Genomic DNA, 16,033 nt, shown 5'->3' with positions numbered 1-16,033 from the left:
CACAACTCATCTTTTCCTTTTCCAAGAACAGTGGGGCTGACCAAACTAAGTTCCAGGAAGATATCCTGGCTATATCGAACTGGCTGGCACAGAACTATCTCCAGCTAAATTCCTCCAAGACGGAGATACTCATTGTAGGTAAAGATACCGAGAAATGGGATGCACATTGGTGGCCTTCCACTCTGGGACCATCTCCTGTCCCCAAAGAAGCTGTAAAAAACCTGGGTGTGATGTTGGACAACTCACTCTCCATGGAAACTCATGCTAAGAGAGTGGCAGGCACCTGTTATGGTCGCCTGCGTTCTCTTAAACCTATCCTTGGATTCTTTGAGCCTTGCATCCGTCAGACTATAATTCAGGCCTTAGTCTTATCCCATCTAGACTACTGCAATGTCCTGATGCTAGGCTCTAACCTGACGGTGATAAACAGACTTCAGAGAGCTCAGAATGCCGCGGCGCGCATCCTCTTCGCTCTGCCAAAAAGATGCCACACCTCCCCTATTCTCCATCGGTTACATTGGCTTCCCGTTAAACAACGTATCCAGTTCAAAAGCCTCTGCCTAATGCATAAAATCCTGTATAATACCGCCCCTCAAACCTTGCTGGGACTCTGCTCCTTCTATGTCCCCTCGCGCGCCCTTCGTTCAGCCGACCTGTCACTGGCACGCACGACTAAGATCCGTAGGTGCCGAGCGGGTGGTCGCTCTTTTAGGCATCTGGCGCCGAAGCTTTGGAATTCGATCCCCCTTGGGGCTCGGGCCACTTCCAACCACTTGCTGTTCCGCAAACAGATTAAAACGTGGCTGTTCTCTTCCATCTAGCTCCATCCTCTTCTATCTAGCTCCACTTTCTCTGTTGTGTTGCTCTGCTTCCAGGTATGTCCGCAGCGCTGGGACGCCCCATTGCTGGGGTAGCCATGCGCTATATAAGCAGAATTAACATAACATAACATAACTATGCACCAGGATACAACAATCTTTGTTGGGGTTCTTCAATGATTCCCTTATTATCACCCTTCAACCGTGCCTCTCATTTCTCCATGCAAACAAAACAAGTGATGGACCGAATGTGGATCAATGTCACACATTCACCCCAGTCCAAAGATCTGGGCCCAAATCCATCGTTTTTTTGCACTCCACACCACCCTGGGTTAGACAATGGCGATATGCAAATCAGCTCTGACCCTGTGCCCCATGGGAACAGTCCAGTCCGAACTACAAAAGCCATGTCCTTCCCAGAACGGAATCAAGCATCCGAGGACCGGACCGGTTTCGAGGTAACACCTCTCATCAGCCCGGCTAGCTTGACTCCAGTGGTGTGGAGTGCCTGGGACCCACGTCTGAGCATCCCTAGCGCACTTAGGGCGGAATTTGCAAACAAAACAAGTGATGGACCGAATGTGGATCAATGTCACACATTCACCCCAGTCCAAAGATCTGGGCCCAAATCCATCGTTTTTTTGCACTCCACACCATGCTGGGTTAGACAATGGCGATATGCAAATCAGCTCTGACCCTGTGCCCCATGGGAACAGTCCAGTCTGAACTACAAAAGCCATGTCCTTCCCAGAACGGAATCAAGCATTCGAGGACCGGACCGGTTTCGAGGTAACACCTCTCATCAGCCCGGCTAGCTTGACTCCAGTGGTGTGGAGTGCCTGGGACCCACGTCTGAGCTTCCCCAGCGCACTTAGGGCGGAATTTGCAAACAAAACAAGTGATGGACCGAATGTGGATCAATGTCACACACTCACCCCAGTCCGAAGATCTGGGCCCAAATCCATCGTTTTTTTGCACTCCACATCACCCTGGGTTAGACAAAGATAATGTAACAAAAGACCTATTCAGCACAAGGGTCTTTTGTTACATTATCTCATAGTCCTGAAGATGGTCTGAAGGAATCACACCGAGAAGACCAAAACGTCAACTGTATCTTCCTAATCCTTGCTTTTAAGAGATATCTTAAGTGGTTTGGTAGATTGATTGTTGCAACACAGCACTTAACAGATTTATCTTTTGGATTGGTTGTTTTTGACTTTTGAAATATAGGTGTCTACAATGAATTGCCTTGTTCAAATGTCTATATGAGATTGATCTTTCATTATACATGTACCCTTTGTTAAAAATATATATTTTTTGATTATACGCTATTCCTGTGTCTGTTTATCATTCCTGTGTATTAATGCTTCGAGAAGCATGATTTGTCAACAGCTTTATAATGTAATGGAGATCTAAGATCAATTATATTTGAATTGTTAGTTGATCTACAATTAGAAATAATCAGTGAAGCAAAATCCCTTGTTGGCACACATCACCTGTTAATATTAACTCTTGCCCAAGCCCACAAGGGTATATTGGGTCTCCCACCTCACCGTTTCATACTGGCAGGCATTTTTAAAGAGTGCTTGATCTGAAAAAGCACAAACTCAGGATTCAGAACATAACACAGTGGTTAGATGAACTAACAATAAAAATGTATTTCCACCCTAGTAACCCCCTTTAGCAGCATCAGGACAATGAAAGACTGGGAAAAAACATAAGTTACTAACGTGTACTATGCAGTGTGTAAGCAGCTCCTTGATACAGTTTATGGATCACCGTACTAGATTATGATTGTCTCCTATGAGCTGCAGAGTAAAAAAATAATCTATGTGAGAAAAGCAGTAACCCACTGACCTATGCACATAAAATAATGTTTTTTTAAATGCATGGCACACGTTCTTGGTTGCAGGCATATTAACCCCCTGTCAAACCTGCCTCTGGACACAACTCATCTCTCTCCAGCTGGTACATTCATCACTGGTGTTATGTTGACACTTTTATTGTTGCTCTAAAACTGCTAATTCTACAAGGAGCGTAGCAGTGCTTTTAAAACTGCTGCCTGCCGACCCCCTGGGAATGTGTCACGGACCCCTGGGGGTCCATGGACCCCAGTTTGGGAAACACTGCTCTAGAAGACATTAAATGGCTTAACACCACACTCACGATCACACTGTCATGGCTGGCAGAAAAGCATCTCAAAGTGAATGCTCAAAAAACCAAATTCCTCCTGATCGCTCCACCCGCCAAAATCCCTTCTATGCTTGACTTGAGCCAACATCTGACTGCACTCAATGTCCAACCCACCATTGTTAACTCTGCAAAATCGTTGGGAATAACTCTGGACAACAATCTCACCATGCAAAAACACATTAGCAACGCCGCAAAAGGAGCAAACTTCCAGTTAAACACTCTGAGGAAGTTGAAACCCATCCTGCCAGTCAATGACTTCAAGCTGGCTGTACAAGCTCTAGTTATACCTCGTGTGGACTATGGAAGTGCATCTTTATGTGGCCTTCCAAAAGCTTCAACAGCTCCTCTTAGAGCCTCACTAAACGCAGCCGCGAGACTCATCACAGGCTCGAAAAGAAGCTCCCACATCACCCCTGACTTAAAATCCCTGAATTTGCTCCCGTTGGAAGCAAGAATTTATTTTAAAATTGCGTGCATGACACATAAGGCCTTACACTGCAATGCTCCCAGCTACCTCGCACAGAAATTGACAATCTCTGGCAGATCAAGATCCTCAAAGAGTGCAGACATCCTACTACTGAAACCCCAAAGATTCAACAAGAAGAAGACATATAAACAAACCTTTTCTGGAATGGCGCCAATGTTTTGGAATACTCTTCCACCAGAAATCAGATTAAATGTCTCTACTGTCTCTTTCAAAAAGGAAGTTAAAGTGATTCTCATGGCAAAATTTACCTGATTATAGACTAAGTAACGCTGAAAATGCATTAGTACCCTTTATAGTATTCCAACCTTATGCCTAAGACCCAACTAAACATTCTGTCACATGTTTTTGACCCGATTTGTATCAGCCTGATGTTCATGTTATGTACTCCACGTTTATTATCTATTATGCTATGCTAGACTTCCCCCTCATTTATTGTTATGTATACCCTGCGTGTTTATTGGAAAGTGCTCGAATATCTGCCAGGATTTTGTCCCCGCTATATAAAACCTTCAAAATTAAATAAAAAAATAAGATGCACCCTTCTTCGAGGCAGGCAGTCGCCAAAGCTCAATCGAGGGGCAACCACAGTCTTGGCTGCCCAGGCAACACCCAGCAATTTCCTAATATTTTACCTTGAGGGGTCATAGAGCTATCCAGTGTCTGATGACAGTGACCCAGTTAAACACTTAAGTGTGGAACAGAGGTGTGAAAAATGTCTTCTGAAACAAGACGCACATCACGAGTCAATCTATCCATGGATTCATATTGTGTTTTGATGTTTACAGACGACAGAAACAGTTGAGCCCTGGCAAATCCCTGTACCACGCCCTGCTGAACTCACTAACATTGCATGAGGACAATGTCAAGCTCCATATCATTCATGAGGCTACCAAGGTAAGACCGAACCTACGCCAATTGGTCCTTGAACAGCAGTAGTGCATTATTGGAGTACTAAGAGGCTCTTCTGGCTTCTAAAAATGTTCTTTTTTCAAACAAGCTCCCAGCTCTGTGAGGGAATGGAGTACGATTTGTGTAAATATTGGGACCAAGAACAATTTCTGTGCTTATTTATGCACTTAAGAATCTGCATTTTCAATCCTTGTACTTATTCTGAAAAAGTAAAAAATAAATCTAAGTTGGAAGTTTAAAAAAATTGTCAATTCTAAATTTATCGAGCACTAATACAAATTAAGACAATATGTACTTTATTAACAGAGTTATCTCTTGATCCTATTGTCTGTTGGTTGCACTACCCTCGTCGGTGCACCTTCCATGTATCCCAGAAGAATGGAATTGTGGGTCAGTTCCATTAGTTGCTGTATATTGTGAACCTACAGACGGGAAAATGCAGGAATGTGGTCTGGTCTGTGGGTTCATAATATAGATCAGCTACAAGAATACCTACCATACTTTCTATTCATATATCCAAAATGGAATACAGTCAAAATGTGAAGTAAATCTAGACCCGAATTCATTGTTGTAACCTACAAGCCTGATCCAAAAGTTTGGAGGGTGGTTCACTGTTGTGTAAGTATGTGGAAAGTAAGAGCATAATTAGAGGAAGGCGGTACTGGGCAATCCATCTGAAATTTACCCTTCCTGCTTTCAGTTTGCTTACCTGTTTTAGAGTGCTTGGGAATGCTGATTCCTAAATCGTAGAGCTGTTCTTGCACTGAATACTGGTGCGAGTGGCATCAGAGTGGCCCTCCTACTAGGGGCGGCTTCGCAGCCATACCTGCTGCCATCAATTCTGTCCTGGTCTACCAAGTCAACTGTGGTTGTCCCAAATAAAAAAATTCCAGAAATGGGTAAACAACTTGGCCTAACGGCTAGGGCAGTCAACCTCGAATCTGGGGAACCGGGTTCGAGTCTCTGCAATGACGCTGAACATCTTGTGATTCTGAGCAAATGACTTAATCCCCCCGTGAATGTGTCCTCATGTAACGCAACTGGTGCTATTTAAAGCGCCCTGAGACCCAATACCTTTGGGTCAAGTTCGAGCTATATAAAACTCCGTAAAATAAAAAAAATAAAAAAATACTCCACACCCTGGAAGAAAAACTCAAATCTTTTGAGGGACCTTAGATATGTCTTTTCCTAAAATGGGCCCTCTATTTGGGGATCTTTCCTCAGCAATGAAATAAGTGACAACAGGTTTGAACTGCCAAAGCTGCTACCAACATGGAGGGAGGAGGTGCTTCAGGGAAAAACTGTCAGCCAAACCAACAGACTGCTTTAAATTTGGCAGGCCGGCCACCGCTGGGGTGACTTTGTTGCTTCTTCCATTGTTCCAGGTGTAAGGCAGCCAGCTCACCATTCTTGAAATGACCCCCTTCGATTGCCAAAAAACTGTTTTCTGGCTACAGTTAAAGAGCATAAACAATTTACTCCTACTGCAGCTCATCTATCAAGCTAATGTCACAAATACCAGAGCTTGTAGAGCTTGATGACAAACCTTACATAATGTTACATTGATTGCTTTGCTTCACCACACCAACACACTGTTCGACCCCTCTATGAAAACAATAACAATAATACTTTGTTTATGTAGCGCTCCATACCACACTACTTCTATTTGTTGAAAATAGCAGGTGCTGCTCTTACCCAATTTAATGGGTGTGCCCTCGAGTATGAAAGCCAGAATTTTGTGGTATGGAAATATCAAAGATAAACTATTAAAACTGAACTATTGAAAGATAAGTAAGTATAGAGGTTCTTTACCTAACTCTCATGTATGTAACTTGACGATATATATATATATCCTCTAGATGCACTTAACCTTATCTTTTAATATCTTGGTTTTTGATATTTTGCCCATGATAGTCTTGTATCACTGTAGTTCTAATGTCGATATTCAGTAGTACACTTATTAATGGACTCAGTTTACCAACGTTGGGAATATAGAAGGCTAATTTTACTTTTTCCAGAATCATGTTTCTGACCTGCAGATCAATGGATTTCTCGGCAGCAAGAATTCAACACACTACACCAGTCGACCGACCTTCAAAGGATGCACAGTTTCACCTTCATAAACTTTGGCGGCTGCTTGCAGGCCAAGAATTAACGCCCCAATCAATGTGCTTATGACACTGTACCCTACCTCTGACAGATGGCCAATATTCAGCAAATGATCCTCCCTAGCTGTCTTCGAAAATTGATTCCTGCTGTTATACTTAGATTTCTATTTAAAACCATGCAGGTTCTTCTTTTCCCGAAGCAACTCATAGCCATGCAACTTGATGACGTCTCAATATTGCCTACTAACTGAATGTCCCAAATGGTCTGGCTTCTACAAGGGCTTCAAAGAACATGTCATTAAAAAGCCCGAGCTCTCTCTTTCACCTCAAGATTAAACCAAACTAATTCCATCTTCCTAGCGATCACATTTGTACATTGATGAGGGAAACATCACATTTTTCATCCCGTCTCCAGTACTTCTGAATGCAGACTTCCTTACAGAAGTCTGCTTGGTCATATACCACAAGAAATGTTACCTCATTGCAATCGCCCTTTGAGTTGTACACAGGCTAGCCTCCCAAGCATACAGTATTTTGCGATTTCCGCTGGATCATCTTCAAAGATGCTTTCTCAAGAAAACAGGTTTGAGATGTCATGACTGATGTCACTGACCATGTCATGAGGGATGTAATATGTGAGGTCATAAGCAGTGTATTGCGGGGGCGTAAGTTATATTTAGCTCAGGTAACCATAACTGCTGAATTTCACTGGTTTTGTATGAGTGAAATGTGAGCTTAACTATAACATCCCTGTAAACTGTGATGTTTCCGGTGAGAATATATATATATATATATATATATATATATATATATATATATATATATATATATATATATATATATATATATATATATTAATCCAAAGAGATCCTTCAAAGCCTGAGAGCGCTCGACAGCGTGTGCACTACCCAAGAGCTGGATCCAAGCCCCAGAATTAATTTTGAACAAAGGGGGGCGGCACAACTGGATACTAAATTCAGCGTTTATTCACACAAACACTCCACCAACGCGTTTCAGCCTCACGGCTTTTCTCACGGTCAGTGAGTCCTTCCTTGCTTTTGGTTTAAATACTGCCCCATGTTAGCCATTAGGTGGCATTATGGGATATGTAGTTTTACAAGCAACATGTTGCACACATTTAAAAAAAAATTATTGAAATTAAACAAAGGACTAGTGTGCTGAAATTATCAGAGTGTAGTACTCTAAGCATCATAAGTTATTTACACTTAGGGCTTTATATTTTACAGTCCATAATTTTAAGGATTTTTGGGGTATAGTACCCTGGTTACAGTTCATCAAAAGTTCAACTGGGCATTTCCTCACTCCAGATGTATATGGAGGTCTTCTCCAAAGTTCATGCCTCTGGGATGTCTTGTGCGGAATTGAATTATTAGACGGGATTCCATTTGTCTTAAGAGACGCACTGTGTCTCCTCCTCTTTCAAGTTTTGTCAGCATTCTTAATCCATAGAAAGTCATGGCTCGCCAATCCCCATTTTGACACGATTTCAAATGTTTGGCTGTGGCATACAGTAGATTGGAATTTTTCACAGCCCGGATATGCTCCAAGATTCTTTTCTTTAGCATGCATGTTGTTGAGCCTATGTATTTCATGCCGCATTTGCATTCGATTACATACACTACATTTTTGGATGTGCATGTAATGTATTGCTTGATTGGCACCTCTTTTCCGTTGGGTTCATTCACACTCTTCATTTTTTTGCCTATCTTGCAGGCCTTGCACGAAGTACAGGGTTTGAAGCCCACATTTTGTTCCATCCACCACTTTTGTTTTTCTTGCATTTGAAAGTGGCTTTTTACCAGCAAATTTTGCAATGAAGTGTTCTTTTTATATGTGATAGACGGGTGTTTTCCAACTAATGTCCCAATGTCTGGATCGCTGGTTATTAGATGCCAGTATTTTTTCAATTTTTTAGCAATCAGCCCACTTTCCTTATTGTAGGTGGTTATGAATCTCGGGGGATCCTTATCCTGTGGGGTTTTTTCTTTTTCAATGAGAGTTTCAGCTCTGCTGACTTTGTCGACTTTCTTTTTACAGTTGGTTAATACATAGTCTTTGTACCCTCTGGATTGGAATCTGAGTTTACTTTGATAGATTTTATTTTCCGCGTCTTCCATTTTCGAGCAATTTCTCTTAAGTCGAATGTATTCGCCATACGGAATGCTTCTTAGCAGGGATTTAGGGTGAAAACTGGTCCCATGAAGGACACTGTTGGTCGCTGTCTTTTTTCGGAATAACGTGGTTTCCAGTTTTCCTTCTGAGACATAGACTTTAGTGTCCAAGAAGTCTATTTCTTTTCTGTTGGTCGCACATGTGAACTGAAGCCCCATCTCATTTTGATTTAATTTGATGAAGAACTCTTGAAACTGTGCATTGGACCCATTCCAAATCAGGAAAAGGTCATCAATATATCTGACCCATAATATGATTCGGTCAGAAGAAGAGCTTGACCGAATCATATTATGGGTCAGATATATTGATGACCTTTTCCTGATTTGGAATGGGTCCAATGCACAGTTTCAAGAGTTCTTCATCAAATTAAATCAAAATGAGATGGGGCTTCAGTTCACATGTGCGACCAACAGAAAAGAAATAGACCAACAGTGTCCTTCATGTGACCAGTTTTCACCCTAAATCCCTGCTAAGAAGCATTCCGTATGGCGAATACATTCGACTTAAGAGAAATTGCTCGAAAATGGAAGACGCGGAAAATAAAATCTATCAAAGTAAACTCAGATTCCAATCCAGAGGGTACAAAGACTATGTATTAACCAACTGTAAAAAGAAAGTCGACAAAGTCAGCAGAGCTGAAACTCTCATTGAAAAAGAAAAAAACCCACAGGATAAGGATCCCCCGAGATTCATAACCACCTACAATAAGGAAAGTGGGCTGATTGCTAAAAAATTGAAAAAATACTGGCATCTAATAACCAGCGATCCAGACATTGGAACATTAGTTGGAAAACACCCGTCTATCACATATAAAAAGAACACTTCATTGCAAAATTTGCTGGTAAAAAGCCACTTTCAAATGCAAGAAAAACAAAAGTGGTGGATGGAACAAAATGTGGGCTTCAAACCCTGTACTTCGTGCAAGGCCTGCAAGATAGGCAAAAAAATGAAGAGTGTGAATGAACCCAACGGAAAAGAGGTGCCAATCAAGCAATACATTACATGCACATCCAAAAATGTAGTGTATGTAATCGAATGCAAATGCGGCATGAAATACATAGGCTCAACAACATGCATGCTAAAGAAAAGAATCTTGGAGCATATCCGGGCTGTGAAAAATTCCAATCTACTGTATGCCACAGCCAAACATTTGAAATTGTGTCAAAATGGGGATTGGCGAGCCATGACTTTCTATGGATTAAGAATGCTGACAAAACTTGAAAGAGGAGGAGACACAGTGCGTCTCTTAAGACAAATGGAATCCCGTCTAATAATTCAATTCCGCACAAGACATCCCAGAGGCATGAACTTTGGAGAAGACCTCCATATACATCTGGAGTGAGGAAATGCCCAGTTGAACTTTTGATGAACTGTAACCAGGGTACTATACCCCAACAATCCTTAAAATTATGGACTGTAAAATATAAAGCCCTAAGTGTAAATAACTTATGATGCTTAGAGTACTACACTCTGATAATTTCAGCACACTAGTCCTTTGCTTAATTTCAATAATTTTTTTTTAAATGAGTGCAACATGTTGCTTGTAAAACTACATATCCCATAATGCCACTTAATGGCTAACATGGGGCAGTATTTAAACCAAAAGCAAGGAAGGACTCACTGACCGTGAGAAAAGCCGTGAGGCTGAAACGCGTTGGTGGAGTGTTTGTGTGAATAAACGCTGAATTTAGTATCCAGTTGTGCCGCCCCCCTTTGTTCAAAAATATATATATATATATATATATTCTCTGAAAAAACCATAGGTTTTAGGGGTGTTAAAGTTAGCTACACATTTCACTCTTATAAAACCATTGAAATTCCCCCGTTATAGTTAGTTGTACTAACTATAACTTGCGTGCCCGCAATCCACTGCTGATGATGTCACATATTACATCATTCATGACATGGCCAGTGACATCACTGATGACATCTCAAATGACATCATTATATTAATTCTTTTTTCTTTTTTTTTGCAGTTGCGCACCCTACGAACACCCTACTGCGCGAAACGTGTCCCCCATTTTAGGGTCGCTGTCTAGGATCCGCGAAGGGTGTGCGACGGGTACAACTTTTCCCACCCGGTTGCTATGCGACTTGTGCGCGATGCCTTGCGCATATGCGAGATGTACGTATAACGCGACGTGACGGACGCGCGGTAGCGCATGACATCCTACACATATCAGACGCGATGTGTGCGCGACTTCCGCGATTTTTTTCAATCTTGAAAAACGTATTTATATATATTTAATATAAACATTAAGACAAGAGATTATCTGAGGTTATTATTTTAATAATTTTCTTTAACTCTCTTAAAAAGTACATCACTATTATCATATGGGTAGAAATTCACTTAGCAGGTAAATAGTGTTATTGTTACCTTTTCTTACTCAGTGGTGGATCCTGGATACAGCACTGCTGCATCTCCTCTAAACAGTCGAAAGAATGCAAATTACCAAAGACGCATGGAAGTCCACGTCTTTTTTAAAAAACCGCTAGAATGCGCAGATCATACGCGCACCCCCGCAATTTTTTCCCCAATAAAAGGGGCGCCTGGGAGACCTTGTGGGACCCCCTGAAGAGACCTAGAGGATCAGGGTGTGTCTACCCTCCCCCTTTTCACGTTTTAAAGCCACATTTAACACGCTTCTTCAGCCTCCCTTGTACCAAGACATAAAATGGCTGCCAACAGTTTCTAGTTTCAAATGTTGACAACCGCTTGACAGTCAATTAGCCTTCAGCGCTTGATCGGAAGGGTGCGCTTATGATACTATGTCAATAAGCGGAGTATACGTATTAATTTTTTTTGTGGGAAGTGGGCCGCGTGGCCCCCCTCCCGTGCCCAATTCCAGGCACCGGGGTCCCCAGCCCCCAGGGCATGGCTAATTATATATCATTATTTTATGGAGGAGGGCTGCAAAGCCCCCCTCCTGAAGCCAATTCAAGACCACAGGGACATCCAAACTCCATCTATGTGTGTACCCCGTAGGAGTTGCCGTCACTTTGCGCATGCATGTTTGTGGTAGCGCATGCGTATTAATGTTACTCATGCGCACAATTTGACCCACCGTCTGGCTATGTACCCCTAACGTATTTCATTTTATTGGGGTGCCGCTCATAGAGGAGACAGCCTTTTTTCCCTGCCTCAGCGAGCCTGACCTGAGAGGTGTTCGGAGGGTCATTGATTGAACTTGCCTGCATGTTACACGGCCCCCGCTCCACGGGTGCCGTTCAGGTGTGCCTGCCTGTCGCTGCCTGGAGGAAACCACTGAGGGACTGCGAGGACCAGCAGGCCACTTTCCCCACAGCTGCTGCCTCTTCCCTCAGTGTCCACGCCCCTGCCTGGTCTCTACATCAACTTTTCACGGCCCCCGCTCCGCGGGTGCCGCTCATAGAGGAGACAGCCTTTTTTCCCTGCCTCAGCGAGCCTGACCTGAGAGGTGTTCGGAGGGTCATTGATTGAACTTGCCTGCATGTTACACGGCCCCCGCTCCACGGGTGCCGTTCAGGTGTGGCTGCCTGGAGGAAACCACTGAGGGACTGCGAGGACCAGCAGGCCACTTTCCCCACAGCTGCTGCCTCTTCCCTCAGTGTCCACGCCCCTGCCTGGGAGGTTTAAAATTGATCTCATTCACTTGCTGCGCGGGACGCGTGCGGGCGGGCGCCGGGTGAAGCCCGGGACAAGGGCGGGACTGTCTGCGGCCGTCAGGGGCCGGAAGAGGCTGGGCTGGGCTATACCTCTTGGCCTTTGGACTAAGTACTGCTGACTATTATAATCGGGTGGTTAAGTGCTTATAGTTATATTTGTCGTTGGCCATTCTCTGTGTTTACAACTTTTGTAACTTGGTTGTATAGCCAGCCAACTTGTCAAACATGCCCTTACGTTCGGGTAGAGATCGTTCTGTAGCACTTCAGACCTCAAAGGGGGTGGTAACAGGCCCTCTAGATGCCTTTATAACTAAAGCTACGGGCATCTTAGAAAAAGAAATAGCCTTCGTTGAGAAAAGGTTGTCCCTAGACTTAATAAATGGGAAACGCTCTTCTTTGGGGCACATTGTAACAATACCAAGCCCCACACCCAATCAACAACCTCCCCCTAACGTGGTTATTGTTCCCGTTGACATACATAATGATACTGAAGGCTCCCCTCTACTGCATTGTACTTCTGACAATAATATTGGTAATACAGATTCTTCTGTGAGTGGCGTAGAGGATAGTGTTCTGTCTGCTACACCCTCTCTACTAGATTCCTCCTCTGCTGAGGAGACCCTAGAGATGAATCGCCCTGGTAAGAGGAAGCGTAACAAACGCCGGCAGAAAGGTGGAGTTTCAAAGGCACCCAAAATCATTAGTCCATCGTTGTGTGTCTCTGAAACTCTCCTTACAAGGGATGATCCATTATCAAATATCCCATCGGGTGGCTCTGTTAATTCTGATCCTAACTCCATAGGGGCCCCTCTTGCCAGTATAATCAACATGAATGAGAATAACGCTGACCTCCTAACACAAATGGAAATCTTACTTAAGACACTATTACTCCCGGTACTTGAGAGAACAAGACTTATGAATTTAAAAATTGATAATCTAGAAACCAATATCAAAGATAATTCTAGTCTACTTAATAAATTGATTTGCCAACAGGCTAAGCTTTCGGTCCCTTCTTGTAGCTCTGGCCATCCCAACCTAAAATCATCAGGCAATTCTGATACAATTTCTAAGGCCATCCCAACTGGGGAATTGTCAAATGTTGGTGATATAAGACCGGTTCCCAAGGCTAGGACTTCCAAGCCTCCTAGTGTACAAAACAAACCCCCTACCCCGAGTACCCAAACCGTCATACCTAAGAAGGCAAATCATAAATCCCATGGGCCACCATTGCTATCTGTCCCCAAGCCTGTGAGTCTTGCACAGGCCCCCACTTCAGGGGCAGGTAGTTCCAAATCGACTTCTCACCAAAATTCGAGCACTGGTGCTACAGCAGGGCATACACAGCCACCGCTAAGAGTTAATAGAAGAGGGCCTCCTCCAGCTGACTTACCATTTGATGCCACACCATTCACTATCGTCCTGACAGGTGTTGTACCCTTAAGGGATAGACAACCGGAATCCCATGGAGACCTAATGAATAAGGTAGCCTTTTGGCTTAGTAAAAATCGCCCCCTCCCACCCTCCTCTTCCACAAAGATTTTGACAGTCCGCAGAGTTGATTGGGTGGGCTACTGCCCAAAGGATTTGGAAGGCGACTGCATTCTAATAAACTTCCAGGACCCATGGGTGGTTGACCATATTAGAAGAGAGGTAAGATTCGGAAGAATAGGGGATGTACAATCCCTAAGCCTGTCTTACTTCTACCCCAAAAGGCATGGCCCGCCCCCTCTTAGAAACATTCCATTGCATAGACTGGCGGGGAGAAATGTGGTTGAGAGGTTTCCTGGCTCGCCCTTTTACCCGTGCCTTTCGAACAGGTTCGATCCACTGTCCGGGTTGGAATGTGTGGATTGACTGGGGTATGTTTATAGTCCAGATAGCTCCAGCAGAAGGGATACTATAGGTTGTAGCCAACCAATCACCTCCCAAGGAAATAACCCTAGGAAGGAGGGTAATACCAAGGACTATGTTGAATTACACCTCAACTCATCTTCTCCGAGATCTAGCCCCCCTTGGAGGGCGAATGCTGAGTTAGATGAGGATAATTGTAGCCCACATGTTGCCCCAACTTGTATTCAAGCGGGGACAGCTAAAATAGTTTCCTGGAATATAGCAGGTCTAAGGGGGCGTATGGATAGCGAGGATTGGGTGGATTTTATCGACTCCTTCGATATTGTCATTTTACAGGAAAGTTGGGCAGTTTCCCCGATTTATAGGGTGGGATACTTAAACTTCTTCAAGCCGGCCATACAGGGCCCAAAGGGTAGACCCTCAGGAGGGTTAGTGGTATGGATAAGACAGGCCATGGGGTTTAGCCTATTGGAGATTTCGGTAGACAATCCGGATCTCCTGTGCATAAAGTGTAGTAGAGGCAATAACAAGGACCTAGTACTTATAAATATATACGCTAGGGGACGGCCTGGAGGCCGAAAACAGTCAGTCATTGACGATCTGGATTCACTGTTAAGGTGTATAGGCAATGACAGTTCTGTTCTGGTCGCTGGTGACCTGAACTGTTCATTCGAGCCCCTGAACAGTGTGGGGGAGGATCTAGGCACTGTTGAAGATACGGCATGGGACATTCCACCCCTGTCAATAATAAGGGGCGTGAAGGGTACAGAGGCAGCACTCCATTGGCAAGGTTTATGTCTAGAGTGGGGGCTGCGTTCCGCCAATGGGCGCACACCCTCCGACAAATCAGGCCACCCGACTTTTGATAATGGAGTTTGTAAGAGTCGTATCGACTATTTCCCTGTTAAAATGGAGCTCTGGTCCCAGGTTATTGATATGGAGGTGGTGGTACGCCCAGAGAGCGACCATAATCCCCTTTCGCTGAGTCTCAGGCTTCAAGGAGTTGGAGATGGCCTGTCTATTACCACCTGCTCAACGACTGAGGTCATACTGTGTAATGACACGAAAAGAGTAAAATGGGCTAGAGTAGTTGCTGACCCCTCCATAATAAATGGTATAGAGGAAAAAGTGGCAAAGACACTAGCTGCTATGGAGGTTGCTTCATCTACACAGGGGACCATTTTCCAGATTAGTGATCTCCACGTTCAGTGTTTTATGGAATTAAAAACCCTCTTAACAACCCCTTTATTACTAAGGAAGGACAAAGTCCGGTCTAAGTGGTATAATAAAAGTTGTCGGGTAGCACATAGTGGACTGATTTTAGCGATTAAATCTCGAGACACTGCAGTCATCAGAATGGCCCGGACCACCTATAAAAAAACGCTATGGGCCGCAAAGAAGGAGTGGGAGGACCGTCACTGGTCAGAGCTCCTTTCAGCATGCCTAACATCTAACCAAATTATATTTTGGGAAATTGTTAGGTGGGCTGCAAATCAGGATTCCAAAACCCCTGTGAACCATGTTTCAGTGGAAGACTGGGTGGCTTTCTATTCATCACAGTTCAGAGCTCCGGATGCAGAACAGGATTCTTATCGAGAGTTGGACGGAGTCCTGCCCTCTAACCCAGACTGCACACTTGTTTTTAATATCTCTGATACGAAGTATGCTTTGGGTACAGTCCACTCAGGTAGAGCGCCGGGGATGGACGCAATACCCTCTGATCTTTTTAAAATGAATCTTGATATTTGGGTTCCTAATATAACCACGCTTGCGAACGCAATCGCTGCAGGGGCTAGGATTCCGGAATCCTGGAAAGGAGCGGAGATCCT

At 43.8% G+C, this 16,033-nt stretch overlaps 1 protein-coding gene across 3 annotated transcripts in view; it reads left to right on the top strand.

Annotated features, from left to right (window-relative positions):
- GANC (glucosidase alpha, neutral C) overlaps positions 1-16,033 on the top strand; it is a 460,990-nt gene that overhangs the window by 62,308 nt on the left and 382,649 nt on the right. For all 3 annotated transcript variants that reach the window (XM_086937212.1, XM_086937211.1, XM_086937213.1), the window contains one exon: positions 4,284-4,392. In XM_086937212.1, coding sequence (XP_086793338.1) covers positions 4,284-4,392 — 109 coding nt within the window. The remainder of the gene's footprint in view (positions 1-4,283; positions 4,393-16,033) is intronic.

This window comes from Lissotriton vulgaris, chromosome 9 (assembly GCF_964263255.1).
Source record: "Lissotriton vulgaris chromosome 9, aLisVul1.2, whole genome shotgun sequence".
Classification (NCBI taxonomy): domain Eukaryota; kingdom Metazoa; phylum Chordata; class Amphibia; order Caudata; family Salamandridae; genus Lissotriton; species Lissotriton vulgaris.
This window is presented reverse-complemented; position numbering and strand designations above follow the sequence as displayed.